This window comes from Taudactylus pleione, unplaced genomic scaffold (genome assembly GCF_031769625.1).
Source record: "Taudactylus pleione unplaced genomic scaffold, aTauple2 ptg000969l, whole genome shotgun sequence".
Taxonomy (NCBI): domain Eukaryota; kingdom Metazoa; phylum Chordata; class Amphibia; order Anura; family Myobatrachidae; genus Taudactylus; species Taudactylus pleione.
In genome coordinates this window covers 2,136,225-2,159,022 of record NW_028285370.1, presented here as the reverse complement: position 1 = coordinate 2,159,022, position 22,798 = coordinate 2,136,225, and the positions used below count along the sequence as shown (strand labels likewise).

Here is a 22,798-nt window from a genome sequence, read left to right as displayed (position 1 = left end):
CCTTCAGAATGACAGAGACGCCAACAGAACTTTGAGACTGTAGGCCAAATTTTATGCAATCTAGAGGGTGTCAAATATAATCTATTTAAAAGTTTTACATACATCTCAATATGGTTAGTGCATTTAGATATAGAGAAGGTAGAGAAATAGATAGTCTCCCATTGGGAGAAGGTAAAGGTACGTTGAAGATCTGCCTCCCACCGGAGCTGAGCAGGGGACTTAACCGTCGGGGCTATGGGGGAGAGTACGGAATACCAAGAAGATATTGCACCCCTAGAGGAGGGGTTATTAAATTTACTCAGAATTAGATGTGGTGGAGTCTGGAATACGGTAGGGCCGGTGTTCATCAGAGCATACCAATGTGTGAGTTGGAGATAGTAAAACCAGGCTGATGATCCCAATGGGTACTTAATGCACAAATCTGTGTATGATATTAAAGAGGACGGGGAAAGAAAGTCTGCGAAAGACACCATGCCCAAGGACATCCAGTAGGACAAATTGAGATTAGGCAAGATCCTGCTCAGCGCCCGAAGGGAAACATTTCTGGTAGGTAAGGCAAAATCGAAATGGGCCAAGAGACTGTTATCCCAAACTTTTAAAGTGTCCAATATTGTTTTAGGGAATAAAGGGGGTTGTGGTCGCAATCTATAAGGTATCCATAAAAGGTCAGGGAGGGGAAAGTGCCGCAGGAGTGCATGCTCCAGATCAACCCAGGGTTTGACTGCAGGAGGGAGAGACCAGTCACATATTTGAGAAAGAAGGGCCGCTTCATGATATCTAGTCAGGTCAGGGAGATTAAGGCCTCCCTGAGGTTTAGGACGAACCATGCGACTATAGGCCATTTTATGAGCTTTGCCTTTCCAGATATATGAAACCATCAAGCGGCGCATCTGTTGCAGTAGCCTCCCTGGGACATCATATGGAATAGCACGGAATAGGTACATCAGTTTTGGTAAGAGCATCATTTTGAACGCCGCTATACGGCCCAACCAGGAGATCTCGTGGCTCATCCAGGCAGTGGCTAGAGAGGACAATTGCAGCAAAAGGGGAGCATAATTTTCAGTAAAGACACCATCAATAGAGGAAGGTATATTAATTCCCAAATAGGATAGGGAAGACTTTTTCCAAATAAAAGGATAATGACTCTTTAATGATCGTAAATAAGAAGGTGAAATATTAATAGGTAAAGCTTCAGTTTTTGTAACATTCAATTTATAATGGGATGCTGCGCTGTAAGTATCTAAAATGCCTTGGAGCGATGGCAGCGAAATCTCCGGGTCGGTGACAAACAACAAAACGTCATCTGCAAACAGACATAACTTATGGGAGGTATCATAAACAGAGAGCCCTGGGAACTCAGATGATTGTCGAATCTTTTGCGCAAGAGGTTCTATGGCCAACACGTATATTAGTGGAGAGAGTGGGCACCCCTGTCTTGTGCCGTTAGAGATTGAGAAGTGTGAGGAGAGAAATCCATTACTAAAGACACGAGCAGAGGGATCAGAGTAAAGGGCATTAATGGATCGGAGAATATCGCCCCGAAATCCATACCGATGTAAAACCTGACGCATATAGTCCCAGTGAAGCCGATCAAACGCCTTCTCAGCGTCAAGGGATAAAAGAAGGCATTGTCCCTTATTGAACGATACCCATTCCACTAAATCCAAAACCCTTCGGGTGTTATCAGGAGCCTGGCGCCCATGGACAAACCCAACTTGATCAGGATGTATCAGACGGGGGAGCAGTGGGTTTAAACGATTGGCGATTAATTTAGCAAAAATTTTCACATCCGTATTAAGGAGCGCGATGGGTCTATAATTTTTACACTCAGAGGGGTCTTTACCAGGCTTCGGGATGGTGACTATTTGAGCTTCTACCATTTCGGGTGGGAAGGATCCAATATCGGAAGCTTCCGTAAATAAATTTAGCAAAATTGGGGAGAGGGCTTCAGTAAATACAGAGTAAAAGGAGTTTGAAAAGCCATCAGGACCAGGGGCTTTGCCCCTGGGTAGTTTCTGAATGACTTCCTGAATTTCCTTCAAGGACCAAGGGGCGTTCAGAGACTCCAGGTCGTCCGCATCCAGGGAGGGAAAAGATAGGTTATCTAAGAAAGAGGATATAACAGTAGCTGAAGGTTGGGGGATTGAGGGATCCTCACGTAGATTATATAATTTTGCATAATAATCCGAAAATAAATTGGCAATGTCAAGAGGATTAAGGCATTTCGCTCCCGAGGGGGTTAATAAACATTTAATTCTATTGCGAGCTTGCTGGCCCCTCAGCTTCCGGGCTAGTAGGCGGGAGGCTTTATTACCGGCCGTATAGAACTTGTGTCGTAAACGTGAAAAAGCCGCCTGCATACGTGAGATAAAGAGCTTTTGGAGTTGCGTTCGCACTTCTTGGAGTTGTTTGCGCAATGCTCTAGTGGGATGATTTTGATTTTGGGACTCTAAGGACCGAAGGGACGTTTCCAGATTATTCTGTAATTCACGAGAGCGAGCCTTAAATTGAGCTCCTTTTTGAATGGAAGTACCACGGAGTACTGCTTTTAAGGCACACCAATGTGTGAAAACAGAAGTATCGGTAGGGGAATTAGTTTGAATATATAATTTAAGAGAATCTGTTAGGGCCTGCCGAGTCTCTGAGTCTTTTAATTGATACTCAGGAAGGCGCCAGGGACGCTTAGAGGAAATGTGTTTGCCTATACTCCAAATCCACAGGACAGGCGCGTGGTCAGACCAAGCAATAGGGAGGATTTTAACCTTTTTAGTAGATTGTAGAGTTCGTTTATCCAGAAGGACTAAATCGATTCTGGAGTAACTATTGTGGACCGAAGAGTAAAAGGTATAATCCCTCTCATCAGGTAGATAAGTACGCCAAGCGTCATACAAATCATATTCCGCCAATAATTTCTTAAAGGCCAGCGATGGGCCCGTTACACGAGGGGAAGAGGAATGTCCCTGCGGCGAGGACCTGTCTAGTTTAGGATCGAGGACTAAATTAAAGTCACCCAGCAAAATGAGAGCACCTTGTCTAACTTTAGATATTTCCTCAAAGGTGTCTCGTAAAAAGGGAACCTGTCGGGAATTGGGGGCATATAAAGATACTAAAGTAATTAAAGTCTCCTCAACTTTCCCAATGAGAATAAGAAACCTGCCATTCCCATCTTCCACTTTCCTATGTAATTCAAATGGAGTGTTAACATGGAACAGTATAGCAACTCCATTACGTTTGAGAGGGCTTTTAGCAGTATAACATACAGGGTATCTATGATCCTTAAATACGGGGGGGGCTGAGGATGAGAAGTGTGTCTCCTGGAGAGCTACAATATTAGCCTTATGATGATGAAAAGTAGAAAGAGCCAAGCGTTTCTTTTGTGGGGAATTAAGCCCCTTGACATTTAGCGAAAGAACCTTAACCATTGGGACATTGAAAACAGTGCATAATGTAAGCTCCTCCAAGTATACATGTCAGACAGCAGCAAAACAAAAAGGAAAAGTTACAGATGTACATAAAAAAAAAAAAGAAGGAGAAAAATAAAAAACTAAGGTAAAAAAGAAAAATAGAGAACCCAAAAGGCCCGGTATATCGGGCCACAGTAGTTGCCGTGAGAAAACAATACGGCAACATGGTTAACATGTGGGGCGGGTCGTGACAATACCCATCCCTGAGACCTATTATGAGACATAATATAAACATATAATGATATAACATATTTACCTACCCCTCTCCATCCTAACAGCAGGGAGATAGTCCCAATACATATTATGATGGAAAAGAGGATAGGAGGAGGGGAAAGGGATTATTGTAGTCAAACAGTAAACCACTTATTGTAAACAAAACAATACACAGAAGTTGTAAATAAACAACAGACCTTTACACCAGTAAGTTCTTATGAAACGACATAACATGAAACGACTGCAAAAGAAATCCAAATCTGTATCTATGAAAGAAACAGAGTTCTGACGTTGGGAAAAAAGAAAAATGGAAGGGATTTCAGAAAAGGCAGCAAAAATCGGCTTCATCCCACTCGAGACCACTCCGATTGGATAGGGAGAGCTTGTGAAGGTGTAGGGATCGAGACCGGAATCTCCCATTCTGCTAGTAATTTAACGCCAGCTTCCGGGGAAGAGATTACAAATGTCGAGCCATCTTTTCGTACTAGGAGCTTCACCGGGAACCCCCATCTATACTGGATGTCGTTATTCCGAAGCGCCTTCGTAAGAGGTTGGAATGTCCTCCGTGTATTTATAGTATGAATCGAGAAATCAGGAAACAACTGTAGGTTATTAAGGACTTCCACATCTGTCGAATCACGTGCCGCCCTGAGTATCTCTTCTTTGATGTGAAAGAAGTGAAGTCGCAGGAGAACGTCTCTGGGAGAACCTGCTGGAGCTGAGCGGGGCTTAGGTAGGCGATGAATGCGGTCGATTAATAAGTCCCGAACTTCTACAGATGGCAATAGCTTCTGAAAGATATTTAAAGCAAAGGACTGAAGTTCTGAATTTGATACCGATTCCGGGACGCCTCTAATTTTAACGTTGTTCCTCCGGGATCTATCTTCTAAATCTGCCAATTTGTTTTTGACCGCCGTCAACTCCGTAAGGACCGAATTGTGAGAGGTTAGAAGGTCATTATGCGAGGAGACTAGTTCTTGCATCTTAGTCTCCAAGTTATTCGTGCGGTCTCCAATACCTGTCACTTCAGTAGTGAGTTGCTTAATAGACACTTGAAAGTCAGAGGTAAGGTCCGTGCGGAATGCCTGAAGCATTTGGTGAAGAGTGCGGACAGTAAGCGGAGCATCAGCAGAAATATCAAGGTTGACGTCAGGGACAGGAGAAGGAACAGCCTTAGTTGTCAGCGGAGATTTCCCAGTAGAAGAAGAATCGGTGGTTCTCTGTGCTACAAATTTAATAGGAGGCGCGAGAGTAGACAACTTGCCTCTTTTGTTGGGCATACTGGCGTCTTCGTATAGCAAATATGGGAAGATAGATGGTTACTGTTACCAACAGTGTAGTATTAGGTAAATATGGGCTGTGGAGGTCTCATAGGGATGAGAAAGTAAATCACTGAAAAAACATGACAGCAATGTATGCTATTATCCTGGTATGAGGAAGATATAGAGGAATGCAATGTTCATCCAATAGGGGGATTGTAGTATTGGAATGGATAGGGCATACAGAAAGTTGATAAGTGCAGAACCAGCAAGAAGCAAGTATGTTATGGGCATGTAGCCCTGATCCAAAATGGCGCCCTCGGCCTCCTCAGAGGCGTCTAATGGAGTCTGGTCAGCAGCAGCCCTGGGAGAGGAGAGAACCGGCACAGCTGAGGAAAGCAAGGACCAGGGGACGCACTCACCGCGACCAGGAGCGCCGGGCAGCGCCCGTTACAGCAGCGCCACGCGGGACCCCGCCGGAGCTCCAGGCCACGATCCGCGGCACCCGGATGGTAAGTAGATCCACTCAGAGGGATAAGGTCGGCCGGCGGGGGACAGCGGCTAGTAGAAGGCGACCCGGCATCCACGGCAGCCGCAGGGCAGCTCCGTGTGGAGTTTCGTCAAGCCGCGCGGCACTCCACGATCCGCCGCGGGCAGATGACCCAGAATTTAGGCCGCGGCTTCTGGCGCGAGAAGGCCTCTGGTCTCCCGCCTCCGCACCAACGATTCCGGGAAGGCTAATTTCACTTCCCCTGCACCTAGCTCCACCACAGCCAGTATGTGGGGGAAAAAAAAAGTCCCTTTATATGCTGAGGAAGGGGTTTACAGGCTTCCTCGGACGGAGCTCCCGTACAGTGCTGCCACTCAGGTCTGCAGTTAGGCCACACCCCCCAAATGTAAGGTTTCTTAGTATGCTTGGATGAAAATGTTTGCCCACCTGCCACGTCACTGCGAACCTTCTATAGGTGGGTCCCTAACATCTCTAATACTGACACACTAATTAATTTATCTAGGACTTACCTATCATAGAGCCCATTAGATGTGTGTACTGCAATGCAAGGACCCATACCAATTAAAATCACCTGGGGCAGATAGGAGGAGTGCTAGCCTAGGAGTAGGGGTCTCTCCTTCAAAATGTACCTTAAATACACACACAGGAAAAAGGAGGGGCTGGGCTGCACATCCTAATATTAAACATGATAATAGGTGCTACCATGCTGAGAACTGTAGATCTACTGTAGTAGAATGGGACAGTAACTCCCAGTAGGCTGGTTGTGGTGATGGGTGTAGTGGTGGAAGAAGACAGGGAGACCCCCATATGTGACTGGTCTGAGATGTACTATAATAACTGACCCTTTGTATGGAGACAGATCCCCCCCCCCCCCCAGGATAGGAGACGTACAGTATATAAGTGAGGACTTTCTATTGGTGTATTGCCAGTCATGTACAATAACAACTATCACTCCTGTAATCGGCTATACACCCGGTCATGTTACTGTGTATATGTGAGGGAGTCATAGAGCCTCTATAATCCCCTGATCACCTACCACCTACCAGTGCTATAGATCGGGCTCATTCCGGGGATACAGAGATGAACGGGCTCGTCTCTAACATAGAGAACAGGGAAAGTCCTTATACAGGGATAATGCACTCCCTATGGTACTGTATAGTGACCAGCAGCCTCCAGCCCTGTACATGTCACATCATTCCTGGGTGACCTCTAATATCTGGAGTCATTATTTTAATACACATTTTACTAATGATCATTAGATATAACCTGCAGGAGTTATATCACACACTGGGGTAACTCACATACTGTATATGGACAATGTGGTACATAGAGCACCCTGGAGTATTGTCAGCGAGGTGGGAGATGTGATCACTGCTGGGTGCATCAGGGTGATCTGAGCAGGTCCTATCCCGCGATGTATGAAGGAAATGTGCGATAACTGCAGTTCTGGGAAGGAGACAGCGCTCCCCGGATAAGTGTTATCTGCTCCGACAGGCTGCGCCCTTCTGTGTGGGCCTAATTCCTCTCCCCCCTCCCCCTGCAAATAGTAACGATGGGACCCTACAACAGGCGATGTGACTCTGTGTTACCCGGATCTCTACTACTTGTGCGGGGTGCGTTTCCTACCAGCCAGTGGCACACGTACTAGGGAGTGAGTCTTTATAAAGAGAATAAAACATTGCATATATAATGTTGTTTTTTTCAGATATGCACAAAACCAATTGCATTATTGCATTAAAGAGTATTTCTGTTTTAGACTCTAGTAATAGTTTGTATTAATGTTGCAGTGTGTTATATACTATTGCGAGTACTCAGGATACGTGCACATATTATTACAGTGTAATCCTATGTGACAGCAGCCTGGGGCTATGGGCGGGGCCACGATATATGTATAAAGACAAAGTGGACAGCCAATCAGATGAGATTACTCATGCATATCAATAGAGCTGGCAGCCAATAGATACAAGTCATGCACCATAACAGGCTGGACTCGCCTCAGAATCAGATTAGTTGTCCTAAAAAAGTTTGTGGATTTACCTGGAGGACACAGCTGGCCCCCTGCGCCCCAGTCACCCGCCTGCCTGGAGTTCCCTCTCCAACAAGGATGACTTTGGCGTTCTCCAGCCTTCAGCCAGTTGAGGACAAGCTCGGAATAGTCTCGGTGAGTCTCCTGTTACTGGTGGGGAACGTTACAGAGTTATTGTTACATTTGTGTCAGTTACAGTTGGTGCTTGTTACATTGTATCCAGCAGTGATCTCAGAGTTACCTTGTAGCCAGGGGATGTAGGCAGCGCACCCATAGATTCTCTCCTATTGGAGTCAGTGTGTAACAATGTATCAGAGTAGAGAATGTATCACATCAGAGTTATTAGTAAATAGTGACAATGTGGCCTCCGGAGCCCGGGCTGTGTGTCCTGAGCTAGACCCGGGAATGCCTCTCTCAGGCTGGGGAGGAAGAGACTCCTGAGCGGGCTGTGATCTGTTTGTACAGCGCAGTGTTTGTTATAGGACTATTAGGAGATGAACTCGTTTTACAGGTTCGCAGTAATAATAACGCAGCGACCTGTGCTGGACATTTCGCGATTCTGCTGCGATTCTGATTTGCAGTAATTAATGACCCATTTGTTTTCTACAAAAAAAACCTAATAAATTACAGCACAAATGGTTCGTTCTCCTTTCTGTAGTCTATAAATTCTTACGTGTATTTTGTGTCTTGTGGTTTATGAAATGCAAAAGTAAAGCACGTGAGTCCTATTGGGAGTAAATTACTATAGAATATTGTTTATTTTGATTGCTTTTTCTTATTCTTATATTGATGACCCCCTCTCTCTCCCCCCAGGACCTGAGCATGGAGGACATGGGATACATTATGATCGACTCCTGCAGCATCAAGAAGGAGGAGGATGATCTGGGAAAGTTTGTGGATTTGGATTTTATTTTGGCCCATACCACCAGCAGCCAGAGCGGGGGAGGCTCGGGTCACGGGGGCACTTACCCCCTGCCAGAGACCCCCGAGAGCTGCAGCACCACCTATGACAGTGACGGCTCGTACCCTGCCAGCAGGAAGTACAGGACGGGCAGCTTTATTGGGAGCCCCCAGCACAGCTATGTGGCAGAGCTACTGACCCCCGATGTGCCCTGCATGGATGCCCCCCCAGAGTACGGACTGAAGCCCCTGCACAGCCGCAAATACACCGAGCTGCGGGTAACCGGCCTAGATGCCCCTCTGCACTTATCCATGGAGCAGATCCAGCAGCTGGGGCCCAACATCAAGAAGGAGAGACCCGAGCAGGCCTGCATGCTGAGCACCCCGTCCCCCGGCTCCCCCGACTGCATGGGTCCCATGATGGAGCACAAGGCCAGCCTAATGCACCTGCAGGGGCAGCTAGGGGGGCACACGTATGTCCAGCACAGGGTCAGCCCAACAGAGGAGATGCCCCTTAGTGACTGTCACGTCATGCAGGACCTGCACTGCCTCCCCATCATGCCCATGGGCCAACAGCACTACCAGCTGACCCAGCCTTACCCCCCGCACTTTGCCGGCCAGGCAGCAGCACAGTTCCACGGACAGTTTGGTGTTTACAGGGAGCACATGAAGGTCCACCCGGCCATGCACGGCATGATCGTCACCCCCCCATCCTCCCCATTGCTGGAGTATTACCCGGCCATGAACCCCCCTGATGACTGCAAACCCAAGAGGGGCCGGAGGTCCTGGGCCCGCAAGAGGACCGCAACCCACAGCTGCGAGTACCCTGGATGTGGCAAAACCTACACCAAGAGCTCCCACCTCAAGGCGCATATGCGCACACATACAGGTAAGCGCAGCGACATGCCAGCGTTTCTAGATGTGCCCAACCCTTACCCTCCCTGACTCCCCTCCACTATACTGTTACTGTGATTCCATCTCACCCCATCCACCCTGGATGTAACTATAATACTGTTACTGTGACTCCATCCACCCCTGATGTAACTATAATACTGTTACTGTGACTCCATCCACCCCTGATGTAACTATAACATGACCTTGTCTCTCCCCTAGGTGAGAAGCCATATCACTGCAACTGGGAGGGCTGCGGCTGGAAATTCGCCAGATCGGACGAACTCACTCGCCATTTCCGCAAGCACACTGGCCACAGACCTTTCCAGTGCCAGCTGTGCGAGAGGGCCTTCTCCAGGTCCGACCACCTGGCCCTGCACATGAAGCGCCACATGTGACCCCCTCATAGACTGCCTATACACAGAGGACATATTTTCTTACAGGGGGGTGTATATAGGTCTGTACAGTTTGCTATTTAAACTAAGATGCACCTGCTCAGCAGATGAAAAAGAGAGTCTATAAATTTATATAATTTAAATGGAGGCAGGGATCCATTTTATTCCCTGCGTTTTGTACAATATTTGTAATTTAGCTTCTTGCGTTTTTGTAAGGTAAATTGAAGTTTTATTTTATTTTGCTGATCTGGAAGTTTCAGCTTCTTTTTATACTCTCAGTTATATTTAAAGAGTCTAGAAAGCCGGGAGGGGGAATTGGGGCCCGAAAGTGTTGTGGGTTATTTGTATATGATGAAAGTGAAGTATTCTGGAAGCACTGCTCTAACCCTAATGTGCAATTACTGTCAGTCTAATGAGCGCTTCATATGGGGTGCTACCGGCTGCGGAACAGTGCCACCTAATGGACGCATATGTGCACTGCATGAAACTTACTTTTAAAATACTCCGCCTGTACATCGCATTATTGCGGACACTTTGCAAAGTCAGTGATCTATTTTGTTTTTTTTACGGTTTATCTTCTTTTTTTTTTGTACAGTACCTTTTTGTTTTATTGCCTTATCAGCTATCCTTGCTCTTTTCCCTTTGGAAGGGATACTAGGTACCGTTGGCACTGCCTTATTTTGTAAATAATTGTACAATAAAACCATGTTTGTCACTATTTGTTTCTCGGCTGTTACTTTGAAAAATAAAACACGTGTTTTTACACAATCCATTGTAATGAACGGTTCAAAGGGGATTAGAATAATTGAATTTCAGATCTTTCTTTTGTTGTCGCATTGTGAATGTGTAAATAGAATAATAGAGTCATTTATGTACCTTGGGTAAGTGTGTGTATGTGTCTATAAATATTAGTATCAATAGTGATTACGTATTGAAAGTAATTACCCACCGTTATCACACCTTTTGTTTTACCAATATTCGATATGACCTCAAAGATCCTAACCGTTATATAGGCATGGAACGGTTTAGACTTTAGATGAATTGTATAAATATTACTCCTATTGTAAATAAGATGGGCTTTTCTATACTATATTTCCCAGCAATAAGGGGGAACGGGCTTAGATGGAAATAAAAAAAAAACCTAAAAACAAAACGTGTTCGGGTTTTAGCTTCCAGCTCTCATTAATGAGAGAGAACGTGTGTCCTCCATTCTGATTACAGGACTGGTGATGGGTATTCTCCCACTTGATACTTTTTATTATCCCTTTTTACTATTAGAATATGCACAGATTTCCACACTGACTATTGTGTGGTTTTGATTGTTCAATATATATGTGGATGTCACACAATAAATATATATATATATATATATATATATATATATATATATATATATAATGTGTTAGGTAGAACATATCATACAGAGATAATTCCCCATAACCACATCCTACAAAATGGATACAATTCCATGTGTCCAGAAACGTTGGTTTGGAATTTTGCGTCTTATTTAAAGGTCAAAGATCTTTTTATTGTCATTAATACCTGGCATGGTGCTGGCACCCCACCCTTCCCACTGGCATAGTGCTGGCACTCCAGCCTTCTCATCTATGGTCATATGATTATTCATATAAAATATCCACAGCCGTATAACTGTGCACCCAGCCCGGGACCATGAGCATTACATGAAGAGAACTTGGCTGTCTGCATTAGAAGCATAATCCTCTTTTTGCGGCCACAATGTAACGATTTTACACACATCCAGCGCTCCCAGGTTCCATCTAATCATCAATCTATAACTGACTCACAATGGGGTCTATAAATATTTGCGACATATTCCCAGAAAACACCGGCAAATATTTATATCCCCTGATTGTAGATCTCTGTCTAATAGGACATTTAATCATCCTGCAAGAATTTTTTTAAAAAAATGAAAGTTGGAAATAAATCTCCATGTTTCATACATGTTCCAAAAGTAGCATGCATCATAAATGTTACATACATGTTCCAACAGTAGCATGCATCATAAATGTTACATACATGTGACATATTTAGAACGATTATCCATTTTTATGAACACTCCCTCCCCTCCTCATCAGATTGCCTGTAGACTGACCATCACTCTACCTCTGTGTGACCCTCAGGAGCTCCTCAATTATTACAACTTCTGGTGTTTAAATGGAGACAAAGGATAAATCGTTGCCTTTTATCTCAATTTATTGCTTCATGTTTCTAATGTTTGACTGAACCTATTATTACCTGGCATGTTATAATGTAAAACCACATATCAGATTATTAGTCGTAATGACTTTAATGACCGCTGGGGGGCGCTATACTGAGGAGATCCTTTTCTGCATAATTGGTAGATCCGTACCTGCCGGACTCCTCTGTGTCTTTTCAGGCAGATTGTGTCTCCTTAGTTCTGTTGTGCCAATGACCGTTCTTACACTGCAGCTGCAGTGTAATATTTTATGCATCTTCCAATTTCCAAATTATTATAATTATAGGATATACTGTACATTCTGTGGCAGTGGGGATGCTGGGTTCTTTCCAATGAAGGTGACAACCCCTGGGTTAGGCGTAAAGCCAGTCACCACAAGCAAGAGGTGAATGTGTGGAACGTTTATACTGGGAGATAATTTAAGGTGGGTGCCTGCTGGACCACTACAGAGACATAGATGGATAAAGGTCTTCACAAATAAAAGCTACAAGCAATAACTTTATTAAGTTTAAAATAATATTAGATCCAGTAATGTGTTTTTATTTTCTCAGTTCTTTTTGAACTATTGTAAGTGGTCATTCCAATTAGGTGCAAGTTTGCAAAAGTGAGTTTGTTTTAGGAAACTCTCAAACTTTGCATGAATTTGCGCTCCAGAGAAACGTAAAATCCAATTAGAAATGCCCATTCACGCTACTCGTGGGGAGGATATAAGAATTGTCTAAAACATGCGACCTGGGAGAAGGGCATGAAACAGTGAGGACACTATCCTGGAGCCCAAAAAAGTGACAACTTCATTAGCAAAATCATACAGAAGGTTGTTAGTGGACATAAGGAAAGTACTGGAGGTGTTTAAACAGGGTCAAATGGCTGATTTGTGCTATTTTAGAAAAACAGATTGTTTTTATATTTTTTTTGTTTAATCTTGAACAAATTAAAAGAAAAATATGTTGAAGTAATTTGAGGCCACTCTAACTGTTTAACAAAAAATTGTTTAAAAAAAGAAAATAACTGCTTTTTATTTTTTAATTGCAAAAATGCTTTAATTAAATTTGATGTGCCTAAACTAACGAAAAAGATGATTTGGGGGTAATTTGAGGCATTTTTTTTAAACCCCCAAAATTATGTGTAACTATTGGGCTAATTAAGCTAACTGAAAACTTCCAAATGCCTAATTAATCATTAGTGGGGTGTCCAAGGGGTTTTGTGCTGAGCGCTCGCAACTGGGTCGATGGTGGCCTAGAGCGCATGCGCACGATGGAGCCGGCTCCGTCGTGCACATGCGCGAGACCCGGATAGCGACAGACAATCCGTCGCTCCGGGTCTCGCACCAAAGGGGGGCGTGCTGTTGATGTTGAGTGACAGCATGCCCCCTTTGGTGGGCAGGCCGGGGGGGGTGGCTGCCCAGACGGAGGCGTTCCCATGAGGACGCCTACTGTCTGGGGGCGGCCCCACTGATATCACAAGTGATGTCAGTGGGAGAGCTTTAGGGTCTGTTAGAGTCAAAAACTCTCTGGGGCTTGCAGCCACGAGACCCTACCACAAGGGTCTCGTCGCAAGCCCAATGGTTGCGATGGTCTTGACCATTGTGACCATCATCATGGCCGCTCGCTGTAGCTGTGGGTGGTCACCCACAGCTATGCGAGCGGCCAGGAGGCCGTTCTAAAAATTAAAAAACCCGGCCCTGATTCAGAGCGAGCGCTCTGTCAGAGCGTCCGGCTCTGAATCAGGACCTGTGTCCGGACATATGTACCTTTAACATAAAAATGTATCCTTCATGTCCACACACCTGTCCCACAGCATTATACCTCACTGTACCTGTCCCACATCATTACACCTCACCCTACCTGTACCACATCATTTAACCCAGGGGTGGCCAAACTCTGTCCTCGAATCACAAGTGAAATAATTGGCTCCACCTGTCGATCTTTCAAAATGTGTCAGTGAGTAATGACTACACCTGTGCACCTGCTGGGTGACCTGGAAAACGTGAACTGTTGGTAGATCTTGAGGACCAATTTTGGCCACCCCTGATTTAACCCATTGAGCTTTTTAGAGAAATTCACCTGAAAACTGACATTTTTATTGGCCAAATTATGCTATTTAGGGGCCCATTTACCAATGATCGCTTTTGCAATGTGATGAAGGCATGCCAGTAAGCCCATGATCACATTGCAAAAAGCGATCCTATCGGCCCAATGTATCATCCGGGAAATGCAAGGACACAGGCTCCGAAAGGAGGCCGTCCCTGCGATGTCTCCGGAGAGCTGCCGACCAGTACCAGTGCAGGGGACTGCACATTCACATCCACCATAGCCAGGGAGGGTTCCGGCGAATACCTCCGCCGGTTGATCGTGTGCGGTGTAGCCCATAGGCTAAAGCGGCTAACGCCATCTTCAATATCGGGAATACAGTGCATTCCTGATATTGGTAAATTTGGCAGCATCACATCCCCCATAGAAACCTATGGGGGATGCATCTGCCAGCGGTAATGGAGGGATCACAGCAGGTACCTGCTGCGGCCCCTCCTTAATACATACGGGGGATACTTAGTTTTTGAGATAAACCCCCGAAAAATGGGTATTTTCGGGGATTTTACCTCAAATACTCTTTGATAAATGTGCCCCTTAAACCCCTCCAGTGCCTGATTATTCACTGGGATGGGAGTACCAGAGATTCTGCACTGTGTCCTGACATAAAGGTTGTCCCTACCTTTCCCCTGCTCAGGGGGGGGTGCACACAAAAAACATGAATTTCTTCTGAAAAGTCAGTACGAGTTTAATATTGGATTGTAAATGGAATTTGCGGTGCGAGTTTGCTGTGAGAAGGGCTTGCAGGACCCAACTTGCACCTAATTGAATTGACCCACTGAATGATGATATGTAATTTGGTAGTGTCCAGATATTCAGAGTGTGTACAGATTTAAATAAATACAATGGTTCTAGTAGGAATGAGAGATGTTTTGCAAAGCTGATAGAGAGTTGGAGAGTCCTGTATCTGTATCTGATAGCATGGTATAGAAAGTTGGATTGTCCTGTATCTGTATCTGATAGCGTGGTATAGAAAGTTGGAGTGTCCTGTATCTGATAGCGTGGTATAGAGAGTTGGAGTGTCCTGTATCTGATAGCGTGGTATAGAGAGTTGGAGTGTCCTGTATATCTAACTGATAGCGTGGTATAGAGAGTTGGAGAGTCCTGTATCTGATAGCATGGTATAGAAAGTTGGATTGTCCTGTATCTGTATCTGATAGCATGGTATAGAAAGTTGGATTGTCCTGTATCTGTATCTGATAGCGTGGTATAGAAAGTTGGAGTGTCCTGTATCTGATAGCGTGGTATAGAGAGTTGGAGTGTCCTGTATCTGATAGCGTGGTATAGAGAGTTGGAGTGTCCTGTATCTGATAGCGTGGTATAGAGAGTTGGAGTGTCCTGTATCTGATAGCGTGGTATAGAGAGTTGGAGTGTTCTGTATCTGATAGCGTGGTATAGAGAGTTGGAGTGTCCTGTATATCTAACTGATAGCGTGATATAGAGAGTTGGAGAGTCCTGTATCTGTATCTGATAGCATGGTATAGAAAGTTGGATTGTCCTGTATCTGTATCTGATAGCGTGGTATAGAAAGTTGGAGTGTCCTGTATCTGATAGCGTGGTATAGAGAGTTGGAGTGTCCTGTATCTGATAGCGTGGTATAGAGAGTTGGAGTGTCCTGTATATCTAACTGATAGCGTGGTATAGAGAGTTGGAGAGTCCTGTATCTGATAGCATGGTATAGAAAGTTGGATTGTCCTGTATCTGTATCTGATAGCATGGTATAGAAAGTTGGATTGTCCTGTATCTGTATCTGATAGCGTGGTATAGAAAGTTGGAGTGTCCTGTATCTGATAGCGTGGTATAGAGAGTTGGAGTGTCCTGTATCTGATAGCGTGGTATAGAGAGTTGGAGTGTCCTGTATCTGATAGCGTGGTATAGAGAGTTGGAGTGTCCTGTATCTGATAGCGTGGTATAGAGAGTTGGAGTGTTCTGTATCTGATAGCGTGGTATAGAGAGTTGGAGTGTCCTGTATATCTAACTGATAGCGTGATATAGAGAGTTGGAGAGTCCTGTATCTGTATCTGATAGCATGGTATAGAAAGTTGGATTGTCCTGTATCTGTATCTGATAGCATGGTATAGAAAGTTGGATTGTCCTGTATCTGATAGCATGGTATAGAGAGTTGGAGAGTCCTGTATCTGTATCTGATAGCGTGGTATAGAGAGTTAGAGTGTCCTGTATCTGATAGCGTGGTATAGAGAGTTGTAGTGTCCTGTAGCTGATAGGGTGGTATAGAGAGTTGGAGTGTCCTGTATCTGTAGCTGATAGCGTGGTATAGAGAGTTGGAGTGTCCTGTATCTGATAGCGTGGTATAGAGAGTTGGAGTGTCCTGTATATCTAACTGATAGCGTGGTATAGAGAGTTGTAGTGTCCTGTAGCTGATAGGGTGGTATAGAGAGTTGGAGTGTCCTGTAGCTGATAGGGTGGTATAGAGAGTTGGAGAGTCCTGTATCTGTATCTGATAGCGTGATATAGAGAGTTAGTGTCCTGTATCTGTAGCTGATAGTGTGGTATAGAGATTTGGAGTGTCCTGTATCTGATAGCGTGGTATAGAGAGTTGGATTGTCCTGTATCTGATAGCATGGTATAGAGAGTTGGAGTGTCCTGTATCTGTAGCTGATAGTGTGGTATAGAGAGTTGGAGTGTCCTGTATCTGATAGCGTGGTATAGAGAGTTAGAGTGTCCTGTATCTGATAGCGTGGTATAGAGAGTTGGATTGTCCTGTATCTGATAGCATGGTATAGAGAGTTGGAGTGTCCTGTATCTGTAGCTGATAGTGTGGTATAGAGAGTTTGAGTGTCCTGTATCTTTTTTTTTTTCTTCAATCCACCATGTTCAAATATGGGCGCTGCTCCATTGGAGTTTATGGATGATGATTCAGTTTAACTTGACAGAGTAATTATAAATATAATGTCTCTTGTTAACAGGTATAAATAAGTATCCTTTATATAGCACTACTGTATTATACAGCACTGTACAACTGGAATATTTATACATTAACACCAGTTGCCGACCAAGTGGATTTTACAGTGTAATTTTCCAGCAAAGACAAAATCTCATACATTGGACATAATTTATAAAGAACATACCAGCTGCCTCAGTGCCCTTGTCCCTCTCTCCCCCTCCCCCCTCCTCCCAGGCCATTTTGATTCCTCTCGTGTATTGTCATTCGCATGCTCAGAGGTGATTCCTCTGCAATGCCCCTATCTGTGCTTATTTATGATCCCTGACCTTAGTGCAGTAATAACTACACCTTAGCTGGGTCCAATGGTATCCTATGACTAGCAAGTTCATGGGGTAGGTTTCTCAAGCCTTCTAAAGAGGCAATGGAGCACCATCAATGGACTGCTGAAGGCTAGAAGAAGGTCTGAAGGTGCCTACACACTTAGCGATTATTTTACATGATTTGCCTGATTCCGACGCATCGTGATGACAAATCGTGTAAAATATGCCCAAATCGTGAGTGTCCACTCATGATGCCAATGCGCATCCTCGCAGGTCGCACATCGCATCTTCAGATCTGCCGTGCTTTAGGGCAGATTTGCAAATCTGGGACACGATGCACTGGAAAAAGTTAAGGATGCACGATAGATCGTTTGTCACATTGGACACTTTCTGCACCAAATCATCTGCAGGACTGCCAGGGGAGAGTTCAAGGGAAATCGTACACGATGTCGGATCGCGAGCACATTGCCAAGTGTGTAGGCACCTTTACAGACCGATTAATCAAAACTTGAAATCACCATGCACTGTTTTTATATACGATAAAGCATCGCCTTAACAGGGCAAAGATTCGCCCTGTGTTTGCCCACCATGATGTCGCGTGCATGAGATCATTAGGTGGCGCTGAGGAGGTGGGGCTGGCAGCAATTGGGGGAAGTGCAGCGCTGAACATAGCATCCGGAGGATGCTCTGATCAGATGCTCTCGGTGGCACTGCAGTAGCGATCCTGGCTGCAGGGAGTTGTTCCAGGCACCCTACTAGCCAGAAGCAAGGGCATTGTGCCAGCGACTGTGACTCCCACAGAGCTCTGTGCAGCTTCACCGGTGGCACACCCCTAGTTAGTGCCCTGCCGTCAAGCAGGCGAAAGGATTGTTCCTTACCCAGGGACTGAATCAGAGGTGGACTCCATGTTGATGCTATGGGGTGTTGGATGATGATGTAAGTCTGGGGATTTTAGTTGGGTATTCCTGGGAGGTAACGGAGGTGGTCAGCCAGATGTGGGTGTGTCGCTGGCGGCGGCTGCGTCTAAACAAGCCCATAGCGCTGACACAGGACGCCATGTTCAGATGGGAAAAACTACGCATGCCATAGGGCCGGTGTGACTGATGGCACACCGATGGTGATTCTAAAGACGCACCGACTGATTAGCGCCGCTGCAATGGCATGATCCTCGGCAGCATTAGCATAAATGAGCTAGCGCTGCTGCAGCCCCCTCTGATTCAGGCCCCCAATGTTTTACTATGGAAAGCATCGTCCTTTTACATTTCAGGCTTATGGTACATACACACGGTCAGATATTTCATCAGATTTGAACGATAATGATTTTAAAAATCGTTCAAATCTGATGAAAAAATCGTTCATGTGTACAAGCATGGATGATGAACGATGCGCGTTCACATTTGTTAGGGAACGATATCTGACATCTGACATGTTTGCAGTCAGATATCGTTCTTTTTCTTCAGATATCGTTCAAATCGTTGAGTAAATCGTTAATAAAATCGTTCAAATCATTTGAAATAAAAAATCGTTCAAACGATATCGTTCAAAAGAAAAATCTGACCGTGTGTATGCTACATTAAACATGCTTGGAAGCTATATGCCTATTACAGTCGTCAGCTTGCAACACCATGTTCCTGTTTGTGTGGCTTTTCTATTGTAGACCCTATATACTGAACTTTATATTATTATTTTTTAGTTTGCCTACTTTATGCTGTCTGCACAATATACTTGTCTGAAGTTTTGGCAATTATCACATCACAGTCATGTTGCCATGTTCCGAGTAGGAGCTGCCATGTTCATCAGTGGTAGCATTGTTGGTAATAAATACAACTTTATGTTGGGGTTGTTATTGATTTTATTTGGAGTAAGTATGATGTTGGGATTGTTAATGGCTTTATTAAATTCATTATATGTGCTGTAGCCCCACACATTTTTATTTATTTATTTTTAAATATTGTATATTGAATCAGCATGAATACAAAACATACATTGTAACTGATGTTGAAACATCTGATCATTGGATAAATGAACAAATATATCAGTTTACATTTTGCATTTGTGGATATTTTAAACAATTTGTATATGAACAGATACATAGATATTACAGCCCCACACATTTATAATATTATACAGAATGATTTGGAAGTATTGTACATTGTTAGATTTATGCTTCCGCTTAATAATTACATTGCAGTCTGGCCATTCTCTCCATCTAGGTTCTATACTCAGATACTGACAGCCTTTGTTATAACTATCACAATGTGGATGGGTAATCCCGATCCTCTGAAGGCACAAACTCCCACAATGCCCTTCACCTTTACTAGGGCAACCTGCAGTAACTATCTGACACTATTGGCATTTAGTTGACATGGTTTAGGCACAGGGGCATATTAATTATCGGGTTTTAGACCCGATAATTATAATTTGATATTGTGGCAATAAGAAATTGGCCCGGATGTATCAAAAATCACCTCCAGGAAAAGGGGCTCCAAAGGAATACATTCACTTCCCTTCTTCGGGCCCCTGGGTTCAAGGGGGCCCACACCGCACACCCTGCACCCATATTTTCTAATACTCACCTCTCCAAAGTCCTGTGTCGGGTATAGCAGCCCTGCACAAAATGCCTGGAAAATGGCCGCCGCAACCATTTTCCACCATTTTGTGCTTGCACAGTGGGGAAAATGGCGGCCATGCCATATATTCTCCTGCTTGCTCCCCCTTCACAGCCAGCCATTGGAAATCTGAATCCCATGGCTGGCAAACATGGAATTCCCGGTATTCGATGGAAAAAGTACTTTAATCGAATCGGAAACATCGATGTTTGTTAACGATCGGCTTCCGATGTCTATCCTTACTCGCTGCCAGCCACTGGAGAGAGAGGAGAGGACCCCGGACGGAGTCTGCACACGCGCCCCCTCCTCTCTTAATACGCCCCTGCCTGGCGGTCTATATTAAATTGAAGGGGAAAAAAAAGTTAACATGAATGCCAATCCACTGAGGTCTGCGCCCCCTGTCGCAGCCGGTGTCAGGAGCATGAGATCCACTTGCTCCGTCCATGCTACACCTCTGCTTATGATGCTCTGGGCACTCCGCTCCATCCTCTTCATGGTGGCCCGGCCCCATCAACATGACGTCTTGTTTGAGGGCTGGGGTCAGCACGGGGTGAATTATTACCATGCTAAAGCCCTGATTGGATGGTCAGAAGAGGCTCACTCACTGGTCCTCTTCCTGGCTCCTCTTCTGCACAGACAGCAAAAGAGCTGGATCCTTACAGTAGGGCAGTGGTACTCTAACTTTCTTCTGCCATGGTCCCTAGAGTATCAGCATTTTTTTCATGGCAACCCAATGCCAAAAGTTTCTTATTTAGAAATTCTGCAATCATTATTAAATTAAGTAAATTGTGCTTATATGTCATCCTTAGGGTCAGTTATGTGGTGGTGGACAGGGTGGTGCATCTGTTTGTCCACATTTATATAATAGGCAAAACCAGTGCTGGCGGATGCCAATCACATGGATCATAAAATATTTGATTTAGTCCTGAACCCACCAACCCAGTGGTTCCCAAACCCATGGCACCCAGTTTGGGAACCACTGCAGTAGGGCATTACATAACATGGGGGAATTATCGCACCACATAGTGGCTAGAAGTCGCTTGTATAGCAGATCTCATTTAAAAAAAACAACAATAAATTACAAAACAAGCGATCTCTGTTATCGGATCGTACAACTAAAAATCGCCTACGTAGCAGGACCCGAAAGCTGAATGCAGACAGCCTGGGAATATCATTGTGGAATAAATCTGTAAAGTGAACAAGCAGGTTGGCTTACTGAGCTACTATCTGCAGAATATGTATATATCTGGTACATAAACAGGTTTCTACCGGAGAGACACAATGTGACCTATATCCCCTGCTCCTGGTTACATTAGTGAGAAGCACTAAACAAAATAATGATGCTATAATGTACACGCCCTGGAATAAGATCTATACACCCTTCTGCAAGAGTTTGATTTTTTTGCAGGAAAAAAAAATCTTGATTTATTTTTATATACTTCAATCCATATGTGGTATATTTCTGGATAAAATGTGTCTCACTTCTCAGCACTAGAAAAGGGCACACAAGTAGGACACACAAATGCTATACACATTAACCCTGGTGTGATTCTGTCCAAAGCACCCAGCACTGATCTCTAGACATCCCACATGTCCCTTTACCCATTCTCTACCATTATCCTGCCACATAAATCTGGGCATATTAAACCTTCCTGCCTACAATACAACGTATGAAGCCGGATTTGTCTTCTTTACTCCTCATGTTACCTAAGCCTAATCTTCACACTAACCCTCCCCTTGGTGCCTAACCTAACCATCAGGGTAGATGCCTGACCCTAACTGTCTCTTCTAGTGCCTAACCCTCCCTCCTAGTACCTAACTCTAACCGTTGGGGTAAGTGCCTAACCCTAACCCTCCGGTAAGTGCCTAACCCTCCGGTAAGTGCCTAACCCTAGCAAATAAATAAAAAATCATGTGTCGACCATTTTTTATGTTGACCATTTTCATGTCGACCTTTTGACTCTGTCAACCATTTGTACCGGTCGACCTTCTTACATGTCGACCTTTTGTCCCTGTTGACCTATTGACTGTCTAACATCTGGTGTCTATCTAGACCAGTGGTCAGGGAACAGGGGTAAATTACCCCACATGGGGTAAAAATGAAATTCCTGGGGGTAATGGATGGACAGCCGGGCATGCATATGAATGATTCATATGCATGTCCGGCTGTGCCGCAGGGAGGCTCTAAGCCAGACACCCGCTGAGATGTTACTACCAGCGGACGCCTGGCTCCTTCCCTGCAGCGCCGCGTTAGCCAGAGGCTGGAGCTTTCTTCTGAAATCCAGCTTCCATCTCTCTCCATGCGCACTATTGGAGAGACGTCATGACGTCTCTCCCATAGTTTCCGAGGAGCAGCCGGGCGGACAGGATGGCGGCAGATGCAGGAGCGGGGATTAAGGTAAGTGGGGGTTTTTTTTTGTTTTTTTTTGTACAAGCGGCACTACAGAGGCATTATATGGGGGCACTACTATAGGGGCATTATATGGGGGCACTACTATATGATTTCCTCCTTTCAAATCAAGGGGGCAACGTTGGCATATCTAAATATATTTTGGGGTAAAGGGTAAAAAAGTTCCTTGACCCCTGATCTAGACCTACCTTTTTACTGTAGATCTTTAAACTGGTTCCTGTGAAGCCATAACTCTCCCCTGTGATTAGGCATAATTACTGTATACACACTTGAATGCCTAAACTACACCTGGCACAAATACCACAGATTTTGAGCTGGACGAACGTTGAAATATGTCCACCTCAACTTACACAGATAATGTTCTTTCTACATGTCTGAGTACAAGTCATATTTTCATTGCGAGGCTATGGGCCGTATTTAATTTGGAGCAAAAAGTCAGTTTCAGCTAAACATTTTCGCCAATGACGTCATTTTCGGCGATTCCATTTATCCCCGTATTCAATTTCTCTGACTTTTCACCAGTACGAAAAGTTTGCGCATTGTAACCAGCGGAAAAGTTTTGCCAATGGATACCTGGCGGAAAAAAGTGC

The 22,798-nt window shown here is 44.6% G+C and overlaps 2 protein-coding genes across 4 annotated transcripts in view; both read left to right on the top strand.

Moving 5' to 3' along the window:
• LOC148454873 (Krueppel-like factor 4) overlaps positions 1–10,368 on the top strand; it is a 28,921-nt gene extending 18,553 nt beyond the window's left edge. The window contains exons 1-3 of one of the 2 annotated variants that reach the window (XM_088460680.1): positions 7,448–7,608; positions 8,287–9,262; positions 9,487–10,368. In XM_088460680.1, coding sequence (XP_088316806.1) covers positions 7,552–7,608; positions 8,287–9,262; positions 9,487–9,662 — 1,209 coding nt within the window. In that variant the 5' untranslated portion in view covers positions 7,448–7,551 and the 3' untranslated portion in view covers positions 9,663–10,368. Of the gene's footprint in view, positions 1–7,447; positions 7,609–8,286; positions 9,263–9,486 lie in introns of those variants that run through there. The other variant, XM_088460681.1, reaches the window with a different exon arrangement.
• The window catches only part of LOC148454872 (uncharacterized), a 57,498-nt gene that overhangs the window by 18,349 nt on the left and 16,351 nt on the right, over positions 1–22,798 (top strand). The window lies entirely within an intron of this gene.